This window comes from Bos taurus, chromosome 15 (genome assembly GCF_002263795.3).
Source record: "Bos taurus isolate L1 Dominette 01449 registration number 42190680 breed Hereford chromosome 15, ARS-UCD2.0, whole genome shotgun sequence".
NCBI classification, from domain to species: Eukaryota; Metazoa; Chordata; class Mammalia; order Artiodactyla; family Bovidae; genus Bos; species Bos taurus.
In genome coordinates this window covers 41,306,725-41,323,946 of record NC_037342.1, presented here as the reverse complement: position 1 = coordinate 41,323,946, position 17,222 = coordinate 41,306,725, and the positions used below count along the sequence as shown (strand labels likewise).

The following is a 17,222-nucleotide window of genomic DNA, read 5'->3' as shown; positions in this document are numbered from 1 at the left end:
TAATTCACAAACATTCGTGAGTTTGAACATACAAACATAATATAACGGCTACATAATAGAAATTGTGTGATATTAGTACATGAATACACAAATAGATTAATAGAACTGAAATAAAAAAATCCAGAAGCAAACCCTAAGTATGACATGATAATTTAGCCTATAATAACGGTAGTATTGTAAACCAGTGAGGAAAAGATGCAATTTTAAAAAGAAGGTATTAGGATAACTGGAGGGTCATTCAGAAAAATGAGACATTGGGTTCATTCCTCACACCATACATCAAGATCAATTCTGATGAACTGGAGATTAAAATGCAAAAAAACCAATCCTACAACTATTAGAAGAAAACATAGGTGACTTTTCTCTTTAAACTTAAAGTGGGTAAATTTTATTCTGACTAAACTCTGGAAGCAAGAAAGAAAAGCTAATGCATTTGCTTATGTTTAAAAAAAAAAAGGCTTCTTTTGCATAGCAAAAAAAAAAAAAAAAACCAACCCAGCAAAACACCAAAAGCAAAATCAAAAGACAAGTAACACACTGGGAAAAAATATTTGCAATGTATATGATGGGAAAAGTATTACCATTCCTAATGTGTAAAGAGGTTCTAAAAATAAAGATTAACAATCCTATAGGAAAATGGGCCAAAGATAAGAAAAGGTCATGGAAAAAAGAAATGCTAATAGCCTTAATCATGTGAAAAGCTTCTCAACCTACTTCTTAATAAGAGAAACGCAAATTAAAACTACTCTGAAAGCCATTTCTATCTGTCAGATTGGAAAAACTCCAAATATTTCACAACATACTTTGTTGATTGACGGTGAGGAAACAGGCAGCTTCACCATTCCTGGTGGGAAAAATACTACTCTAGAAGGATATTTGATGTCTAGCAAAATTACACATGTATTTGCCTTTTTATCTCACAATTTCCCTTTTAGGAAACTATTCAAACAATAATCCAGAAAAATATGAAAAATTGTATGCATGAGATGATTCATTACAGCACCAAGCACCAGAATAAACTATGAAATGTGCATGCATTGGAGCACCATGCGGCTATGAAAAAGCAATGAGGAATACCTCTATACACCATTGTAATCTTCAGAAAAAAATTTATATAGTGAAAAAAATCACAGCAGTGAAAAGTATACTAGCATACTTCTATTTATCTAAGAAAAAGAGATGTAAGTATATGCACATTTCCATTTTTTAAAAGGGTAAAATAAAACAAACAAGGTGTTTATGTTAGAGGTACTAAAGAAACAGGATAAAAAGGACAGTAATAGCAAATAGATTTTTCTGAATACACTTTCTTTTCTAGATTTGGTCTTGGAATTATGCAAATATTTACATAGCTGTAAGAATTAAACATGAAAAAAGCAATTCCTAAAAATCAAAAGCAAAATAAAAGAAATGAACCTATTTATTTGGTTAGTAGAATAATGCACAGAGAAGAACTATTCTAGTTTAAATCACAGTGATTTGACTTTACATTTCCAGTGGAATATAACCTAAAAGCAGAAAGAAATGCCAAAAAGAAAATTTAAACTGTTTTTAGTAATCATATCATTGGTGATAGTGTTCAGAGACAGTTGTATGCATGCTGAGGAATAAAACAAATAAGTAATTATGTTGATGTCATTGAGAACCAGAATTTTTGGCATCAGAGAAAGGAAACAGAGCTGTAAGATTGATGAAATTAAGTAAAAATCCTGTAGTGGGTTTCCCTGGTGGTCCAGTGGTTAAGAATCTGCCTGCCAGTGCAGGGAACACAGGTTCAATCCCAGGTCCGGGAAGATCCCACACGCAGTGAGGCAACTAAGCCTGTGTGCCAGAGCTACTGAAGCCGGCGCCCTAGAGCCTATGCTCTGCAACAAAAGAAAGCCACCACAATGAGAAGCCTGCTCACCCCAACTAGAGAGCAGGCCCCTGCTCTCTGCAGCAAGAGAAAGCCCTCATGCAGAAATGAAAGCCCCGTGCAGCCACACACACACACACACAAAGCCTGTAGTACTAAATTTGATTCAGAGAGATCATCATGAACATTGCAAGTGTTTTCTTTAAACAAAAAGAATATATCTAGCTCTAACCACTGAAAAGACCCAGAAACACAGACCAACTCAGTAGCAATGAATGCCTGTAGTGCCCAGACCTAGACTGTGATTTTTAAATACCACTTCTCACTAAAAGAAAGCTGAGCTCCTTAGAAAAAATGGCTGGTTACAAGTCTGGAGCAAGAAATGCATAGAGGGAACATTTCTGATGCCAGAGAAGTCATTAAAGAGGCAAAAGGACTCTTTCCTGAGGAACGAATGTCAATAGGCTCCCAATGGCCAAAGGTGAAAAAACTGCAAATCAATTAGGGTATTATATAAAATGAATTGAAACACATCAAATATATTTAAAACTAAGTTCATAACAGTACTCAAAAACCGAATTGGCTCCCTCTAAAAGATGGTAGAGAATCAACTCATTATTTTGCAAACTGTAATAGAATTATTTATTCTGACTTTTCCTAATGAACTGTGTTGTATTTCCAGGCAACCAAAGAATGGATGACTATAAATGTCTCTTTATGAAAGTTATTCCAGCTAATAAACAAAGAAGGAAAAATAAAATTAAAATATCACCATTTTCCAACCCTTAATGAATTACTTGATCTAGGCACTAATCAGCAGTAACTGCTAACATCACAAACGGGGAGACAGCAAGACATTAGATACCCGGTGATGAAAGCGCGCACATATTGCCTTTGAAATATTCTTGCTACAAAACTGAACCTACACCTCCAGGTCTAACTAGCAATTTAGAAGAAATATACAGAACAGGAGTGTTAAATGACATCAGGGAAATGCAATCAGAAAAACCTAGACTGTGGGAGTCTCCACAGGACAAATAACCTGGTCTTTTTAAAAATAAATTACAGGGAGAAAAAAAGAAATGGAGAAAGAAATCCAGTGGATTAATAGAGACTTATAAGACATTAATCAACTGGATCCTGATTCAAGCAAATTGTAAAACAAAGTAAAAACTGCTGAGAGAATTGGCGGAAATGTGAACACTGACTGGATAATTGATGGTATTAGGGAATTCTGTTCAACACTTTTAGGACTGAAATAGTATTGTGATCATGTTTCTCTCAAAAAGTTCTTATCTATTTTAGATGCATATTGAAATATTTTTTGATGATATAATATCTGGGATTTGCTTCAAAAAGCCAGAGTTAGGGAGAATTGGGTATGAATAGAGATTAAAACCAAATTGCCCATTAGTTGACAATGTTGATATTGGGTGATGGATGGAAGGGGATTTATTATACCATTCTCTCTATTTGGGGATATGTTTGAAATTGCCCATAATAAAGAAGCTTTTTTAAAAAAATTCCATTTATGATAAGGTATTTGGAATATAGAGTACAGTATCCTAGACACTATATTACATGTTTTAGAGGACATTTGAACCTAGGTTCCAAATTCCCTTCCTATATGAGAGACAACATCATGTGTGATACTTGGACCCATGGAACTTGAAAGGAGGCATATGTGACCTGTCCCTGACCCCTGGAAGCATGTGCCTATAACCTAGGTTTAGCCAACTGTATGAGCTCATGCAGTACTTTGAATTTTGGTGACTGTCACCAAGACCCAAGCAATGGGACTGGCTTATAGCAGGACTATAATACTCTGTACCAATTAAAGTGTGCTTAAAAAAATAAAGCACTATATGAAATGTATGGTTGTATATTTATGGGACATAGATATATCTGCATGTATAATAATAATAGATATGATCATGTTTTGTATAGAGCCCTTTATAGTTTACAAAGTATTTGAATTGATTTCTTGTTATCTTTATTGTTAAAATAATGATTATAATAATGAGATAATAAACCATAAGAAGGAATTAACATTTTTTGGCCAATATAAATATTTTTAGTTGTATAACACTATTAGGATAGTAATATCTGGCTTGCCTATAGCACTTGATTGCTAGGTACATTAAATAGGATAATTGTAGGGAAACAGCTTTGAAATACAGATGTCAAGGAATTTACTGCCTATATTTTCTTCTAGGAGTTTTATGGTTTCAGGTCTTATGTTCAGGTCTTTAATCCATTTTGAGTCAATTTTTGTATATGGTTACATTTTTGTATTATGTTAGATAATGGTCCAGTTTTGTGATTTTGCATGTGGCTGTCCAGTTTTCCCAATACCATTTATTGAAGACACCATCTTTTGTCTGTTGTATATTCTTGGTTCATTTGTTGTAAATTAATTGAGCATATATGAATGGGCTTATTTCCGGGATCTCTATTCTTTTCCTTTGATTTATTTGTCTGAGTTTATGCCAATACCGTACTGTTTTGATTTACAGTTTTTTAAAGTGCTATTTTGGTTGCATTTCACATAATGTAATATGCAGTATTCAATATATTTGTTATATTGCTATATTCAGTTCAAAATAGGAGAAGGAAATGGCAACCCACTCCAGTATTCTTGCCTAGAGAATCCCATGGACAGAGGAGCCTGGTGGGCTGCTGTCCATAGGGTCGCACAGAGCCGGACACAACTGAAGCGACTTAGCATGCATGCATGCATTGGAGAAGGAAATGGCAACCCACTCCAGTATTCTTGCCTGGAGAATCCCAGGGACAGAGGAGCCTGGTGGGCTGCCGTCTATGGGGTTGCACAGAGTCGGACATGACTGAAGTGACTTAGCAGCAGCAGTTCAAAATGTTTTAAAATTACTAGTATATTTCTCCTTTGACCTATGCTATTCAGAAATGTTTCACAATTTCCAAAAATATGGCTTCTTCCTATACTTTTTAGGTATAGATTTTTAATTTAATTCCATTGAGATCAAAGAATGTGCTTATATGATGTTACTCCCTTGAAATTGAATTTTGTGGTTGTTAGATGCAGTGTTGCACATATGCCCATTTGATTTAAACTATCAATTATGTTGGTCTATCAATTACTGGGAAAATTTATTAAAATCCTCAACTACATTAGTGATGCTGTTGATGTCTCCTTTAAATTCTACCCATTTTATGTTTTATAAATTAAAGCTGTGCCATTAAGGTACATAGAAACTTATAATTTTCATATATTCCTGATAAACTTAACATACTTTCACCTTGTAGAAATCTACCTTATTTATCCTAAAGCATGGTGCAATAGTATTTTTTTAAACATTAATTTAACTACAGCAACTTTCTTTTGATAGTATTTACCTGCCATGACATTCTCCATCTGTTTACATTTTAACTTATCTGTATTATCATATTTCAGGCTTATAAATAGACTACAGATAAGTTCTAAAATCCAGTCTGCAAATGTTAATCTTAATTTGGCCCATGCACATTTACTACATTTACTGATATATTTGGATTATTTCTACCATTTCATATATTTTCTTCTTGAATTACCTGTCTTGTTTCTCTTTCTTACCATTTTCATATCTTGTTTTTTTCCCTCTACTTCTTTAGAAGTTAGACTTTCTATATCTATGATATTCATGGCTTCTCTAGGAATTTTAACAGATTACTTTATCAGAATTTAAAGTCAACTAGGATCTTCTCCATCTTCACAAACAATATAGACATTTTAAGCACTTTATTTATAATCACTCCCTCCCAACTTATTTGCAATTTTCATCATGCACTGTAATTTTGTTTTAATAACCCCACAATACATTACTGGTGTTAATAACTCTATAATACCGTACTAAAGTGTTATTTACCATGAATATTTCTTTACATTTACTCATATATCTGTACTTACTCATATATGAGCTAATTATTAATCTTTTATTTCAGAATTCCTTCTGAGCTCAGGAATACAAGTATCATTCAGATACTTGTGTCTGAAGTATATCCTTTAAAAACTTTTTAATGAGGATCTGTCAGTAGCAAACTCAGTTTTGTGTCAGAAAATAGCTTCCTTTTACCCTAGTTCTTGAAGGAATTTTTTAAATTGAATGTACATGTAAAAGTTGGCTTTTCTCTAGCAATATAGAAGATGTTATTTCATGGTCTTCTGGGTTCCACTATTACCACTGGAAAGTCTGCTGTTATTCTAATTATCATAAAATTTTAGGTAGTCTCTCTTTTCTGATTGTAAGGTCTCCTTGTCATCTTTGCTTTTCTATGGTTCCATGTCTATGGAACCCTATTCTATGTCTAAATGTGAATATTTTTGTATTTATTTTACTTTGGACAGGTTGACTTCCTGAATCTGAGAATTGGTGTCTTTCAGCAGTATGGGAACATTTTCAGTCATTTCTCTCCAAATATTGCTGCTGCTTAATCCTCTTTCTATCATCACCATTTGGAATTCTAAGCTATTTGACCCTCCTCCTCATTTCTACATATCTCTCAACCTCTTTCTTTCGTATTTTTTTTCCTTGTCTTCCCAGATGATTTTGAATTATTTCTTTAGCACTATTTTCCAGTTTACTTAGCTTTTCCCTTTAATATCTATCTAGCTGTTTAATCCATCCACTAAGCTTTTAATTTCCATTTTTATGTTAGTCATGTTTGAAATTCTATTTTTATCCAAATATGACTGGTCTTTTTATAGTCTCCTGCTTTATACTCATATTTAAATCTCTTTTAAAAGTTACTAAATATACAACTTCTATCCTATATCTGATAGATTCAATGCTTGAAGACTTTGTAGATCAAATTTGGCTGTCCAATGCTTTTGCTGGTGTTTGCTCTTGGTTCTTTTTCCGTTGTCTGCTTTATGATTTAAAAAAAAAACAAAAGGAAAACAACTTGAAATCACATTTCTTGGAACTCTAGCTAGGAGAAACTTTGTGGCCTGGGTCCTTCTCAGAGAGGATTTGTATACACTTTTGCAGATGCCTAAAAACTTCCAATAACTTTAAGCTAAATTTTCCTCTTGAGATTCTCTCGATTTTAGATGATAGGCACGAGGGAGGGGCTCACAGGGGAGAATTTTTCTTTTCTTCCTGGTCTAAGGTTGAGACAGGCAATCTTCACTGTAATAATGAAAATGTGGGTGGGAGTAGTTCTAGCCCACCTTTACATTCAGGTAATTGGCCTTTGCAGTCCCTGCTTTACGGGAGGTAAGGGGTAGGGGTTATTTTATTAGTCTCTTAATGTTGGTTAAGCCTCGCGTTTTGTGCTTTGTCTTTCAGTCGTGTCTGACTCTTTGCGACCCATGGACTGTAGCCTGCCAGATACCTCTGTCCATGGGGATTTTCCGGGAAAGAATACTGGAGTGGGTTGCCATGCCCTCCTCCAGCTTAAGCCTTAGTCTTTGTGTCCTGTCCTCTGTATACTCCATGAAACTGGGATATCATAAGCTTCAAGTTACCAGGTTCTTCAGATATAATGGACTCAGGCTTTCTATGGTTCCTACTTTCACATAGGTTTTGGTGTTTGTATTGATTTCCTTGGGTTGTTATAACAAAGCATGGCCAACTGAATTATCTAAAACTACTGAAATGTACTCTCTCACAGTTCTGAAGGCTAGAAGTCTGAAATCAAGTATTGGTAGGCAATGCCCTCCCTAAAGCTCTGGGAAAGGATCCTTCCTTTCCTCGTCTAGCTTCTGGTAGCCACAGCATTCAGTGGCCTGTGGCATCATAACTCCAATCTCTGTCTCCATCTTCACATGGTCATCTTCCCTCTGTGTCTGGGTCCAAAGTCTACTTCTTTTATAAGGACACCAGTCATACTGGATTAAGGCCCACCCTGACCCAGTATGACCTCATCTTAACCTGATTACATCTGTGAAGGTCCTATTTCCAAATATGATCATATTTAAAGGTACAGAGGGTTAGAATTTCAACATGTTTTAAAGGAGATTCAATTCAACCCATAACAGTTCCTAGCCACTTTTTAATTCCCTGCCAGCTCCTGAATTCTTTCTTATATATTCTAGTATTTTATAGCTATCATCGGTATAATCTTTCTGTCTTCTATTCAGTGTCAGCTCTTATTTCTCACTCTTTTCATTCTGCTTTCCCATAGCAGTTCCCTTCTTTTTTTCCTATTGACTTGTAGACTTAGAAATTGGGGAAAACAAGGCTTATTAGAATTGAGTGCAAAATAAGAATAAGGTTGTAAATGAAGACTCTGTGGACACGATTGTGTAAAGTAGAAGAAAATTACTGCATAGGCACTGTAATACTCTTTGGGGAATGCACAAGGAACATTTATTCCTAGATCACTGTGGTATATCTAACTAGGCTTTTGAATCATAAAGACCCGAGGGTGAATCTTTTCTCTGCCTCTTATAAGTCATATGACTTTGAGAACATATTATGTAAGCTTTTCATTTCACAACTTCCTCATCTGAAAAAGGGGGTATTATGATAACAGCTACTTTTTAGGGTGCTTTGTAGATGGATGATATAAGTAAACTGCCAGAGCAGGTATTGAATATTTGTGCAAATGACTCTGTTTCTGTGTGCCAGATGGGTAAGGACTTTGAATAAGTTGCCTCTGAATAAGTGAGGGGAGGAAAGCAATGTCTCTAACTTTTTTTTTTTTTAATCACACGGCATGTGAGATCCTAGTTCTATGACCAAGGATTGAAACCAAGTTAATTCAAATTAACTAGCTTCTGTCCTCAGCTCTGCCAGCCAACAAGTTGCTCGGTATCTGCTTTAAAAACCACGTTTCCTTCAACTCCATGACACTTCACCGCTGTCAAACAGGAGGAAACAGACAGAAAAAAAAAAAAAAAAAAAGCCAGGCAACATTTTGTATTGTATTTTACACCCCCAGCACAAAACCCCCAAATTTTAAACAAGTATTGAAAGCCTCACCCAGGCCTATACTCCAGAACACCTTTATATTAATAATCTAGGCAAGGAAAAGCCAGAAATCTCCCACCACTCTGTGATTGACTCACATATATGTTGGAGGCAGAGTTCACAAATCTAATTCCTTTCCCCATTCCCAGACATTTTTACCCAGAAAGCCTAAGTGACTAGAGGCGGTTCTGCCCGTTCAGCCAATTCCCAGCAGCAGCTTCTAGTGAAAAATATTATGTTTGGGGGCAAGCATTTATCCAGGAGTGTTTGGAAATGAGATGGTGAGGACGCAAATGGTGACTAAATGACCGGTGTAGGGAGAGCAGAGGAATGAGGGCGATTATGCAGGCTCTGTCCTCTATGAATACATTAGCTCCTCAATGAACCCATGTATCTTGACTGCCTCCAAAGCAATTTCTTTGGGTTTCAGTGAATACAGGTGTATGGAAGTGTTCTCTAAGCTCGGCTTCAGACAGGCCGCTCCAGCCTCCAGAACTTAAAGCCCTAGCATTAAGCCTGGGTGACAAGCCAGGCCCATGCAGCCTGCCAGGCCATTATAGTTGTGAGATGCTCATTAGAGATGCCCAGTCTCCAGTCAGGAAAGGGCAGGGGCTGTCCAGCTCCAGTTGACTGCCCAGTGGGTAGTAGGGATGGCTAAGGAGGGTTATCCAAGCTGGAGTCCTTGAGTGGAAACTGGAGATTGGGAACAGGAGATGGCCAGATACAGACACTGAGGTCAAAGGGGCAGGAGTGGGGTCACTGGTGGGAACCAGGCAGATGCTAGGTGGCCTGCATGGAGGGTTGGCAGTGAGGGGGAACAGCTTGGATGACTGCCTTGAACAGAGCAGGTACGAGGGCTGGCCAGGGACTGGCAAGCCTGTAGTGCATGTGGGCCAGGCTGCTTAAAGATCCCTGTGGAGAGGACAATGGGGACCACAGTGGGGACAAGCCCAGCTTGCATGTCGCTTTTTTCAAGAGGCGAGAACCACAACCTGGACAGAGAGGTGGTCCTCCCTTTACAGGGCGAGGCCCTTCCTTGCATCCCAGATCACACTTCTGTCAACTGCCAAGGGGTCGAATGTGTCTCTCAGTCATGGGGAAGGCTTCCTTTTGGAGTTACCTTTTCACAGGCCCAGAGGAAGGGGTCAGTGCCTTGGAAACATTCCTATATGATGAGAAAATAAATGCTGCCTAGTGTGGACTCACACCACACATTGAGAGCTGCAAAGGGCCCTGTACTTTGGGGTAGGATGGTGGATATCTCTGGAGAGTGATGTGAGGCATGTACGTGCCTGAGGGTCTGAACCACGTTGGGGGTCAGGAACCTGCATGGCGTGAGCCTGGCTGTGCTCTGCTGTTTATACTCCGCGAGTTTATTTCTCTGTGGCACTCTCTTGACAAAGTCTTTAGGAAGGTTCTGTGGGCCACTGTGGAGGAGATGGAGAATAACAGAAACCCCGAGGGGAGGTAACAGTGAAGAGAAGCGGCTCTGAGGGTCCCTCTTATTCACCTCCCTGTTCCTGGAGCTCCCTTTTGCTCACTCCCTGTGAAACCTGCATTTGGTTTCAAAACAGGGGTTTATTTCCTTGATTTGGGAGATCAACTCTCTCATGTTTCCACCTCAGCAAAAACAGTTTCTGATGTTCTTTTCTTCCTGAAAATTCTAGAGGCCCCAACCTGTGTCTCTATCCCATCCCTAGCAGCCCTGATCACATATGCATGGGCCTAGCAGCCCTGATCACATATGCATGGGCCAAGGTTAGGGACTGGACGTTCAGTATCAGTCCGCCACCATCAAGCCTAAACCAAATTTCTGCACCCCCTGGACTCATTCACCCACTGGGGAGCTGAGCGAAGCCTTCCTGGTGAGAAACCCTGCTCACCCTGATCCCGAGCTCGACATTTTCGCCTCCGTAGACCTCCATGCCTTCATCCAGCAGGCCGATCTCCTGGAAGTACTGGCGGTCCACGATGAAGCAGCCGATGAGGGCAGGGCTCCTGCAGGGCATGGAGAGATGGAGGGCAGTTAGCAGAGGGGCCGTCTCATGGGGGTCAACAGAACAGGAAGCACAGTGCTGCCTTCCTGCCAGGAGGGTCTGGCCTTCTCCCTTCCTTTGCTGCCAAAATTGGCAGCCTCGTTCTCTGAGTGGCTCCCCCAGGTCCACCCTCACCAACTACTCCAGGGAGCCTTTTCCATTAGGACAGAGGCAGACAGCTCCTGTCCTGTGACCAGGCATTGTTTTTGGTGGTGGTTGCCTGTGTGTCGACCAGAGAAGTAATGCTTAGTCTGCCAGTCTTGACCACATTGTATCTCTGGCTGTCCTGACCCCTGCATTTTGAACTACAAAGCTGGCCTCTGTTGCTACCTGTGTACCCACAACAACCTCCCCATTCTTCACCTTGGTCCCTTTAGAGAGATGAGCTGGGGCTTTGGATAGCATAGTAAATCATTTGGATTTTATCTGTGGATAAAGGAATGTCAACGAAGAATTTTAAGCAGACAGTGGTAGTAAGCAGATCTGTGTTTATAAAAAGAATACTCTGGCAGCCGTGGGGTGATCGATTGGAGGAGATTGGGTAGAAATCGAGGAATCCGGTTGGGAAGCTTATTGTTATATCCAGGTGAGCAATGATGAAGACCTGGGCTGGAGTACCAGGAATGGAGATAGGGATTGTTTAAAGACATATATGGAGGTAAAATCAGCAGAAGTTTGAGACAGATGAACTCTGAAGGTGAGAAGGAGGAATCTGGATGCCAGCTGGCCTTCTGCTTGGGTGATGATGGGGTGAGGGCCATTGCTAGGTGGATAGAGAAGAAGCTGGTTTTAGAAGAAAGAGGGATTCCATGCTGGGAAAACTGATCTTAAGGTGCCTCTGGGTCACCAGGGGGAGATATCCAACAGGCAGGGCCTGGGTGGCTGGTCTGGGTTGGAATTCAGCAGTGGTCTTAGGCTGGAGCAACGTGCCACACAGCTGGAGGGGCCAGGAACTGAAAGGCCTTTCCTAGTAAGCATGATTGCGGGGCTCATGGCTGTGTGCAGACACCCAGCTCAGACTGTCACGAGGAAATTTACATTAGGTGAATCAGCAAGAGACCGAGTGGGTTGCTTCTCTGCTGAGAGCATCATCTTACACAAATAACATTAAATTGTTCCATTGCACACTGCTACCACGTCTAGCCCCTGTGCAGCATCTTATCAGCTGGTGGCTGAGAAACTGGAGGAGAAGAGAAAGAAAAGGAGAAATGAAGAATACTCAGTGATGAGAAAACTGTCACTCAAGTGCAAATGGACTCATCTTTGAAATTGGAAACTCATCAAGGTGGAGAAACAGCTATTTTGCAGGCCATTTCTTTGGAGAATGCTGATGCAGGAGACTGCTTAGGTAGAGACTGGTGCTTTGGGGTCCCTACCCCTCCTGCTTTCAAATTCAGTCAGTCAGTTCATTTGCTCAGTCGTGTCCAACTCTTTGCGATCCAATGGACTGCAGCGTGCCTGGCCTCCCTGTCCATCACCAACTCCTGGAGTTTACTCAAACTCATGTCCATTGAGTCAGTGATACCATCCAACCATCTCATCCTCTGTCGTCCCCTTCTCAAATTGCAGCCTTTTATTCTGAAAGGACTCAGCTTCCGCATGAAGGCATCCAGGGCAGTCAGTACAACCCAATCCATTGCTCCTTTAGGCTGAGTTCTGGTGGGGGGTACTTGACCTGCCCTTAGAGGCGACTGCTAGGGGAAAGGTTCCCCATTCTGGCTGTGCATCTCTGAAAGAAGTTCCCTAGCCTCCCTGAACCTCTGATTCCATATCTATCAAATAGAATCAACTATAACCTCACAAGGATTAAATTAAATAATATAAAGCACTTGAAAACCTCTCGTACATAACTGGAACTCAAAAGATCATTTTTAAAAGATGCACTTGTACACTGAAGAAGCCCAGAGAATCCTCTCTCTAAGTGCACAGTGATTTTAAAACATCGACCCTGCAGAGTTAACATCAGCATTTTCCTTGATGTTACTGAAGTGCTGAGCAGGGTAGGGCATTCCAGGATACAAAGGAGGGAGCCTTCCCCTCATGGCCAGGCCCAGTCAAAGCAAGAACAGAATCTAAAATAGTTTCTCTTGGAAGAGCACAGGCATCCTCAGTCTATTACTTATTAACTGGCTAGGGTATTAAGTGGACCCACTCAGCCTGAAAGTGTTATTGATTTATATCTTGCCTTATTCTCCAAAGGGTTAGAAATAGTTTATAAGAAAAAGTAAAATACATTATAAAAAAAGAGATAAATGTCTGAAAAGCTAAAATTTCACCCCAAATTAGAGGTCAGTTAGAATGCATGAGTCTTCCTTCATGGTTCTTAAAGTAGACCTGCAAAGTTGACCCTAAACTTCCTGGTGGCCAAAGAGAAACACACAGGCCTTAGAAATAAGATTCAGAGTTCCCATGTGGAAATGTTATACTAATTTCTCAGGAATAGAAAGCTTTCAGTTTGAAAGAAATTTCTCAGGTCAGTCCTCTTAAAGAGGTCACTTTGGGTCGTAGTGAACACCAGTCTCAAAGCCATCCCTTTAGAGTTCAATAGAAGATCTCTCTGGGCTCTGTTTACAGCTTACATCATCTGTGGGCAAAGCATCAAAGTATAGCTCTGAGGAAATAGGAGCCAAGGTGGGCAAGATACATATGTATAACCCACAGCTTGCTGTGAGGCATCTTCATCTTCCTATGGGGTATAAAACCAAGAATGTTCTTTCAAAGTCTTCCATTAATATAATTTCTTCCATTAATATAATTTAAAGTTAAAATTTTAAATTAATTTTTGTATTGGAGTATAGTTGATACACAATGTTGCATTAATTTCTGTTATACAGCAAAGTCAGTCAGTTATATATACTTATCTATCCAGTCTTTTTTAGATTCTATTAGCACACAGGTCATTGCAGAATACTGAATGGAGTTCCCTGTGCTCTGTGTGCACACATGCTCAGTCACTTCAGTCTTGTCTGATTTTTTGTGACTCCATGGACTGTAGCCTGCCAGGCTCCTTTGTCCATGGTACTCTCCAGGCAAGAGTACCTGGAGAGTACCGGAGATGATTGCCAGGCCCTCCTCCAAGGGATCTTCCCCACCCAGGGATTGAACCAGTGTCTCTTATGTGTCCTGGATTGTCAAGTGGGTTCTTTACCACTAGTGCCACCTGGGAAGCCCTCCCTGTGCTATACACAGGTTCTTACAATGATCTATTCTATATAGAGTAGTGTGTATATGCCAGTCCCAATCTCTCAATTTATCCCTCCCTCCTCCTTCTTGCTTCAGTTAAGTTTTTGATATAGATTAGGTGATGGAATATTTGAGGTTCAGATGATACTCTTTGTCAGGAACCTAGAATGCAGGTTTAATGATTAAGTCCAGGCTGATGCATTTAGAGATGAGGGGAGCAGAAGCAGCTGGTACCAGTGCACAGACTTCAGCAAGAACGCTCAAGGTGTGATGGTCTATTTTCCACCAATAGGGGTCAGCAGACCTGGGGGTAGAATTCAGCCACACCAGTTCTGAGCTCGACAGTGGGTGCCTGGGAGGATGGTAGGCGTGGAATCTAGCTGATCTGGGTGCGGATCCTGTCTTCACTGGCTGGAGCCTTTGGCAGGGCCATTCCCCTTTGTCAGTCTCTCTTTCCTTATCTTGTGAAAGGGGAATGGCACCGTGAGCTGTCCCCAGGCCTATGACAAAGAGCAGGTGAGACCACGTGTGTAAGAGGCCCAGTGACCTCTCAGCAAACATTTGTTAATAATAACACAGAAGTGTGGCACAGGCCAAACAGATAGGTGACAGAGACAACGCAGGAAAGACAGGTGGAGTTCTCTTCCATCTTGTTTTAAGTATGAATATGGCTTTTTTCTTCTGGCAAGGAAAAATGCAATCCCAGATAATAATCACCCATTTTCAATTATATTTTTCATAATCTTTCTCCTTCACATAATACAAAGCAACACCAGTTTTTAATCTCCTTTTTCATTCCAGGAACTGTCCCCTAGGCCACCTTCTGATGCCATCTGTGTATTTAATGGGCAGGGCTTTGCAGGGAGCATATAGGCACCTGGTCAGTGATTAACCAGGTAGAAATAAAGGCTGGTGTGGCTGGCTTTTTCAGGAGTCCTGACCCATAAGAAAAAGGCCACGTAGAGGAGTCACTTGAGTGTCTCTAAAGGCAGCAGCAAAGACAGAGTTTGGGATCTTAGCACGGCAGTTTGGAGCCACTTTTGACTGAGTCCTGCAGGGTAAGCTCAAACATCAGCCAGGCATACAAGTGCCATGGGGTGCGCCAGCCTCATTGCCTGGGGCTGCCGCCTCCCTGTTCTCCTTCCTCCCAGACCCTCTGAACCTCCTCTGTGTCCATGAACTCACTCTGCTCCTGTGAATATGCATGTCCTTGCTCCAACCCGCAATCTCCTACTTTCCCATAAAAACAAGTGTGAATATTACACTCTCTATAAAGGATCCCCACCCCCACTTCCCATCAGCATGGGGAATAATTTGTTATTCCAATTATTTTGTCCGTCTTCCCTATATTCTAGGCTTTTGAGGGCAGGAATCGAGTGGTGATCACTGTAGATCCCCAGCACACAGCACATAGTTGGCACCCAGCAGGGGTCCCACAGCGATGTGTTGAAATGAGTAATTTTGAGCCTTTGAATGGGTTCTGGATGCCACAGCTTTTTTAAAAGGGATCATCAGTATGTATACCTATGGGTGACTCATGTTGATATATGGCAGAAACCAATACAATATTGTAAAGCAATTATACTCCAATTAAAAATAAATAAATTTAACTTTTTAAAAAAGGGATCACAGAGGCTGTAAGCTGTGACTGAAGGTCATTTGTAATTTCTCCCCACCACCCATAATGGGGCTGGAGTTTGGTGAATGAGGGTCAGGCTGGGCGGGGAGCCCTTGCCTGGAAGTCAACACAGGGAGACTCCCCAGGTAAGAATACATTACCTGATCGGGGCGGTGGAGTTCTCCAGCTTCCACCAGGCCTTGGGGGGGTTGAGGTAGCGGCACCACAGCTCCCAGTCAAAGCCTTGGGCCGCCAGCGGGTACTCTTCTATCTCAAAGTTGTCGTATTTGATGTTGTCAAAGGATGGGGAGATGATCCGTTTCCGGTTCTCCTTAATGCGGGTGAGTACGGGTTCAGCCCTAAGCAGGGAGGAGGGGGAGGGAGATTGGCATCTTTATTAGCTCCTTCCCCCGCAGAAGGAGGAAGGGACTCCCGGCTCTCTCCTCCAGGGGAGAGCTGCTCTGCCTCCCACCTCCATGCTGCTGGGTTACACAAGGCTGGACTCCTCATTCAGCGTGAACCAGTCTGAGCGGACAGATTCTTAGTACCTTAGATCCTGATGTCTGCTTGGTTTCCTTTATTCCATTAGAAAAAATAAAGAAATCAAGACTCAAGAAAGAAGAAAGAAATAGTTCTGAGGTTCCACGGAAAGCTTTCAACTTGGGCTTTGATTTTGCTAAAATTCAGCGTGTCACCCAGGAGGAAAAAGCAGATGAGGACGGCAGACACACGGAGGCGAGAACAAACGTGTCTCCACCCATCGTGCGGTGCCTCTTCAGCCCTTCCAGGCATGCCATACCCTACCCCCCCACCCCACCGCCCAAGGAGAGGTAAGCGGGGTCGTGCTTCCACAGAGCCCGAGCCCCCCTGGGTACCAGGCGAGCAAAATGTTTGCAGACAGGAATGATAAGCTTCTCATTAATAATGCATTTGTTGCATAATTGTTTATTCAAATCTGCTTGAAATAGTAAGTGTCCCTCTCTTCTCCTGGCCATAAATCCAATGAAAATGCTTTTTAAACAGTCACAAATGGCAAGCAGGGACTTCAGCTATAAAAAATGACTGCGTTGCAGCCTTAATTCGGACCTGTTATGTCAAAGTATGCTGTGTGCATGCCTGCTGTTCCCTCCTGCCAAAGGACCCTCCTCACTCTACTCTGGGGAGGCAGAGGGTGGTGCTCAGAGTTCAAGAGGGACAGCAGACCCCAATGCTACCAGGCATAGTGGCTAAGAGGGCGGTACACTTGGCCATCCCCAGCACCCAGGCCCCCCCACCCCCAGGCTCTCTGCAGAGCCACACCCAGTGGACCACACAGCATGCCCTTGGCCTGCAGGGATGTCAGCATCAGGTACCTTGTCTCTTCTTGGCTGAAGCCACTGAGGCTTTGCCCCACTCAGCACCTGAGCAGCCCTGGCCAGAGAAAGAAAGGTGCTCTAAGACCTAGTTTTACCAGTGGAATGAATCTGAGATTTTCTGCTACCTCTGATCTGGAATCTGGAGGGAGCCCAGGGTACTTAGCTCCCTTTGCTCTCTTGGTCTTGGCCCTGTCTGTGGGCTGGGCTTCAATTCATGTCTGGTCCAGCTCCCCTTTCCCGGGG

At 41.5% G+C, this 17,222-nt stretch overlaps 1 protein-coding gene across 2 annotated transcripts in view; it reads right to left on the bottom strand.

Moving 5' to 3' along the window:
* The window catches only part of GALNT18 (polypeptide N-acetylgalactosaminyltransferase 18), a 355,816-nt gene that overhangs the window by 96,044 nt on the left and 242,550 nt on the right, over nucleotides 1-17,222 (bottom strand). For both annotated transcript variants that reach the window (XM_024975529.2, NM_001076316.1), the window contains 2 exon segments: nucleotides 15,786-15,983; nucleotides 10,671-10,785 (listed from right to left, as the gene is read on the bottom strand). In XM_024975529.2, coding sequence (XP_024831297.1) covers nucleotides 10,671-10,785; nucleotides 15,786-15,983 — 313 coding nt within the window.